The sequence below is a fragment of the Alligator sinensis genome, unplaced genomic scaffold (genome assembly GCF_000455745.1).
Source record: "Alligator sinensis unplaced genomic scaffold, ASM45574v1 scaffold809_1, whole genome shotgun sequence".
Lineage (NCBI taxonomy): Eukaryota > Metazoa > Chordata > Crocodylia > Alligatoridae > Alligator > Alligator sinensis.
Window position 1 is genome coordinate 3,415,748 of NW_005841956.1, and position 6,026 is coordinate 3,421,773.

The following is a 6,026-nucleotide window of genomic DNA, read 5'->3' on the forward strand; positions in this document are numbered from 1 at the left end:
CCTGCCTATGCAGGGGGTCAGACTCGATGATCTCAAGCAAATCCCGGGACGTCTCAAGCAAATCCCGGGACGTCTCTCAAGCAAATCCCGGGACGTCATTCTCCCCCTGTACTCGGCCTTAGTGAGGCCGCAGCTGGAGTACTGTGTCCAGTTTTGGGCTCCACAATTCAAAAAGGATGTGGAGAAGCTTGAGAGAGTCCAGAGAAGAGCCACGTGCATGATCAGAGGTCAGGGAAGCAGACCCTACGATGACAGGCTGAGAGCCCTGGGGCTCTTTAGCCTGAAAAAGCGCAGGCTCAGGGGTGATCTGATGGCCACCTACAAGTTTATCAGGGGTGACCACCAGCATCTGGGGGAACGTTTGTTCACCAGAGCGCCCCAAGGGATGACGAGGTCGAATGGTCACAAACTACTTCAAGATCGTTTCAGGCTGGACATAAGCAAGAACTTCTTTACTGTCCGAGCCCCCAAGGTCTGGAACAGCCTGCCACCGGAGGTGGTTCAAGCGCCTTCATTGAACACCTTCAAGATGAAACTGGATGCTTATCTTGCTGGGATCCTATGACCCCAGCTGACTTCCTGCCCTTTGGGCGGGGGGCTGGACTCGATGATCTTCCGAGGTCCCTTCCAGCCCTGATGTCTATGAAATCTATGAAATCTAAAATGGAGGCTGCTCAGTCCCCTCCTCCAATCCCAGGGCCCTCCTGCAGTCAGGCGACCTCCTCATTAGGGCTAGCTGGCATCTGCTGGCTGCCCTATTGACTGCTCTATAGCCCCTTAAAGTGGTAGGCACCGTGAGTGCTCTGCCACAGTGCACCCCATTATACTAAGAAATGTATATGTATGGAAAGGTCACCAATTTCTGGAGTGGCACTGTAACCCCATCATTGTCCTTTTACATTCTTGCTGCTGTCAGGCACCTGGTTTGCTCTTTTTCCCACTGCTCCTGCTTGTTAAGTGGGTACTTTCACCTGTCCACAGTAGTGCATAGCTGGTTGTGCTGATATGCCACTTAGGTCAGCCATGTACTTAATAAAACTGCCAAAACTCTGACCCAAGTAGAAATGGGAAATGGGTGCACTCTCTTTGAGGCAGGGGGAGCAGGGAAACCAGGTACCAAGACTCTGAATCTTCACTTGTGCTCTTTTCTTCTGTTGAGCCTTGTTCTGAGTTCAGAACACTTGCATGCTTGTTTTTCATACTGCTAGTAAGAGGGGACCTTTGAAAAACCTTTTAGGATTTGTGACTGAAACACCTAGCGCATGCCTCTTCTCTTTAGCCTCTGCTTTCAGCAACTGCCATCTGATAATGAGTATTATCTCTTATTAATGCTGTTTTGTCTCATGCAGGTGTTTAAGGAGTTTCAGCCCTTTGGAAAGGCCCAGAAAGTCTGGTGTAATCCTTCCTCTGAGGTGGAGTGGATTTTAGCCCAGATCAAAGACTTGGTGCAAGAAAACAGGTATGGTCTTAAGAGAGAAGCACCCCCTACCCCAGGGAGGGCCCCAGTCCTGAAGAGTGCCTTATTTACTGTTTTCTAGTACCATTTTACTTAGGGGTGCACTAATAGAGATTTTGGGGGCCGATACCAATAGCCAGTTTTTAAGGTGGCATATGGGCTGATACCAATCTGATTTCCAATATGGCTTGGAGAGCTGCGTCCAGCTGGTAAGTCTGTTGTGGTGGAAGGGGAGTGGGGAGGGAAGGGGCATGGGGAGGTAGATCAAGGCCCCTGCGGTGAGGGAGGAGTGGGACTGGGGTTTGGGCTGGGGTAGGCACTGTCCAGCCGGGGTGGGGCAGGGCGTGTTACAGAGCTGCGGCTTGTCTGGGGGAGGCTCCCATTGCTGCGTGCACCCCAGGAGGGCATGGGGGGGGTGTGCCTCCGGATCTCCATGAGCCATGGGCAGACTGGACTGCCACTGCGGGCTGAGGTCGGGGCTGTGCGGGACTCTTCCCGGTGGGGCGGGAGCTGGGCCCCCAAATTATTGACCCAAAATTCGCCGTAGCCCCCCACAGCCGCCCCTCTGAGCACTGCCGCTGCCCACCCTGAGCACAGCCCGGCCCAAGTCACCCCCCACCCTGCACTGGGAAGAACCCGGCACAGCCCCGGCCCAACCCACAGCTGCAGCCCACCCTGCCCTGCCCTGCGCAGATCCAGGGGCACACGCCCCCTGTGCCCTCTCAGGGTGTGCGCAGCAGCAGGAGCCACTCCCCCTCCCCTGTGCCCTCCAGATGAGCTGCAGCTCCGTCCGCTGCCCCGACCCGGCTGGGCAGTGCCTGCTCTAGCCCCTGCCCCACTCTCCCCTCACCGCGGGGGCCTTGATCTGCCCCCCCATGTCCTTCCCTCCTCCCCTTCCACCACAACAGACTTACCAGTTGCACGCAGTTCTCTACGCTGTCGGGCTGTGCTCCTCTCCACTGATGTGCTGCGCTGCGGCTGCACGCATGCACAGGGCATTTTTCAGCCACATCAGGCCAATTTCTGACAGTCAATTTTCTTTATATCGGTGCTGATCCTATATTGGACCAATGTATCAGTGCGCCTCTATTTTACAGTGTGCCGTTAAGTGAGTTGCAGACAAAGCCATAGGAGGCTGCAGGTAATTCATTAGCATTTGAACTCTACTAAAGAATGTGCTCTCTGCCAGTGGCTGGTCAGCAGCTGCTCCTCCTGGCTGACTTATTCATTCCTATTTCCTTTCTTTCATCCACAAACCACTGCAGCTACATGCTCATGGATGATCCTGGGGTAGTAGCTTTATTATTGACAATTGGCTGTGTCATTGTCATTAAGTATTGCTTTGAATGTTGACCATTGGCTTTTTGGTTTTAAGTTATAGCAAAACGTTTTGTCCCTGAAGTGGACTATAACCAGTGCTTTGCCAAACTGGGGGTAGTGTTTCATGGAGGCAGTAGGCAAAATGGTTGCAGAGAGGAGGAAAGCAATGGGGAATGGGGCAGCAGTTTCTCGTGTACTTTACATTTCTGCAGTGCTTTCAACCTGAGGATCTTCAGGCATTGTGTGCTTGATTCAGTTTTACAGCTGCCTGATCAGGTAGATGGGTTTGAGCTCCCACAGCAGCCTTAGGGGAATGATAGTCCTGTTCTATATCATTAGATACTCTTATGAGCTGTGGCTTAGAGCAGTGGGGGTCAGCCTTTTTCACAGGCATGCTACAAATTAGCCCCACACATTCCCTGAGTAATACTGTGATTCCCTTTCCTATCTGGTCTCCTGCTTTGCTGTCTGTTTCCTGCTCTATCTGCTGCTGTGCTGCCTACCCCCTCTCTGATCTACCACTTGCCACACACAGAATCTTCCCTTGTTCTTGTGCCTTAGGTTGGCCACCCTCGGCCTACATCATAGTTTCTCAACCTGTGGTATGTGTACCCCTGGGGATATGCGAGACACAGGCGGGGGGTACACGGTTACCCCAACACTCTCTATTTCTTGCCCTCTTTTCCTCTTCAAACTATGGCAAAAACTTTGGTGAGCCATGCATTGCATGGCACTTTACATTCCCCAGTAATAATTTGGCGTGCCATGCTTTGCGTGGCACTGGGTTCAGTCCTCCTAGCTTTGGCCAACATCACCTCTAGCCCAGGTACATACTTGAGTTGTGCACCCCTGGTGTGAAAGGTGGCAACCCTACCCATACCAGATCAGACATCTGTCATATCACGGCTTTATATACACAGCCCTTCTTCCAACATATGGTACACATTAGTCTGTAAATATAAAATCCCCTGGAAAATTGAGTGTTGGGGTACTTGTTAAAATTTTCAGAAGTTAGGGGGTACTTGTTACTTAAAAGGTTGAGAAACACTGGCCTAGAGGACTCTGTTGGATTGGGGTCCATTATGTTAGTTGCCTTATAGACGTATCTGAAGACTGGTCTTTGTTCTAAGGAATACACGCGCTAAGACAAGAAACATCTGCAGTTTTGTGGGAAAGAAAATAGCAGCCCTTCTATAGATACTGAATGCAGATATCAGTTAGCAAAATCGATATCAATAAGCTTTTTCTAATAATCAGAACTATGAAAACTGACAACTGTTTTCCATGTGCCTTTCATCCTGGCCAGTTAGCTGTGTCTTAAAGGCACTGTGCTGCCAGGAGAGCCTGAGGAAGGATTTGAAAATGCTAGGTAGTAGCTTTCCCCTCTGGAAAAAGGCATGAAAATCTCAGCGTGGAAAGGTGGCTGATGGATACTTGAGGAAGCTAGTAAGGTGAGATACTGGGGGGAGAGTTGTGAATGGCTTTAGAGAGAACAATAAAGCCGTGTTTAAAGTGAAATGGGGCCCACTGGAGGGTTTCAGTATGGCAAGTGATGCATTTGCCTTAGGCAAAAAGGAATCTTAGTGGATGGAGTTGCTATAACTGAGAAGCTGTGCACTTGGGTATGATCACACACATTGTCTCTCTAATGTTGCCTTATTGGTGCACTTATCCTTTTGATGATATCTATTCAGGGTTTTGTTGCAAGGCGATTAGAGGATTAAACTCCTGTATATACTCCCCTATGCTCCACGCAGAGCATGAAGGAGCCACAGAACAGCTGGTAGTATCCAGTAGGATCCTTGAAATCACAAATTTGCCACTTAGCTTGGGAGTCCCCCAACTCTGTCTGAATTGCTGCTCTAGGTTTCATGCCCCCTTAGATGTCCCCTCTCTCATCTTCTGCTCCATTTTCTCTGCTGTGCAAGAGAATCAGGAATGCTTAGCCCTGGAAATATGTTTCCAAGTCAATCCAGAACATAGTTCAGTGCTTAGAATTAGTCTTCTCCAAAGCTCAGAACATGGAGCTGATTGCAGCTGTGCGTGGCCTTTCAGAGGCATCGCTGTTTTGAAGCTGCTGTCCTATTTCTGCTTAATATCACTGTAGGCAGTGGGGGAGCTGGATGTGCGTCAGCCCAATTAAAACACTGGGAGCTGATGACATGATAGGGAACTGGTGGCCTTAGGGCTGCAGACCTGAGCACTCTCGGGGTTCTGCAGCACTTACTTTCTGCCAGTGGCATCACAGAGCTACGCTAACATTTCCCCTCTAAATTATTTATGCCACATAGCTTTTTTTATAAGCACATCATGCTGTATCTTGCTGTGAATATTTCATGTGGGTGCTTGGAAGAATTTTCTCCTGGCTGAATTCAGCATCTGAGCTGTGCCTGATCTTTGCTAGCGTGGGGCAAAATAGACAGTTGGTGAGTGGGATGGGATTCAGAGGCAGCCCTATCAATTAAAACTTTGCCAGCGTACCTGTGTCTGGGCACCAGGCTGGAGTTCTGTAGAGCGAGAAGGGAGGAAACAAGCCTCTAGGAGTTGTAACTTTCTGCTCAAACACACACACAACGCTCTTGTTTTTGGTAGTTGGAGGTGGTGACATCCAGTCCTAAGACAGGGCTACTGCTGAGCCTGGAACATACAGCAGACATCTGGAAGTGGGTTAGAGACAGTCCATGGAGTGTCAGGTCAGAGAGCCCTAGTAACTTGCAACCTAGAGCTGCAAAAGAAAATTGCAGTTGTTATTTTCCAGCTGTTTTTGTTCATTTTCTTAATTATTGGAACTTCTGATCATTTGTTTTCTTGGTTTGGGGGGGATCTGGATTGATTGCTTGAGACATGAAGGGCATGTAGAGCTTTTCAGCTCTAGGTTACTTGGTCTTAGGCCAGATCATGACCATCTAATGGCTTGAAAAGTAATGTTTCTTGGTGCAGATATGGAAGAGAGAGTCCAGTGCATCATTATGTGTGCTATTGAACAGCTCTTATGACACACAAGAGGAATCTCAGTGGCCTTTTATAGCACCTGTAAAACATTTTGGACCCTCTGAATAAACAGCAGGGATAAGGACACAGTATTGCTGGGCATGTGGGACTTCACAAAAATGCCTCACAGGAGGAGAAGCAGTAGAATAGTTTGGGATATATTTATTTATTTAATAATGTTTCCAGTCTTGTAAAAATATCCCAGGGGAGAGGACTGCAGGATGGATGTGCAGGCTGGATTCCCATTACCCTCCACGAC

General features: G+C 49.4%; 1 protein-coding gene across 1 annotated transcript in view; it reads left to right on the forward strand.

The window, feature by feature from the left end:
* LAS1L (LAS1 like, ribosome biogenesis factor) overlaps window positions 1-6,026 on the forward strand; it is a gene marked incomplete at its 3' end in the record, with an annotated part of 38,472 nt that overhangs the window by 20,372 nt on the left and 12,074 nt on the right. Inside the window, exon 7 of the mRNA XM_014518464.2 lies at window positions 1,350-1,459. Coding sequence (XP_014373950.1) covers window positions 1,350-1,459 — 110 coding nt within the window. The remainder of the gene's footprint in view (window positions 1-1,349; window positions 1,460-6,026) is intronic.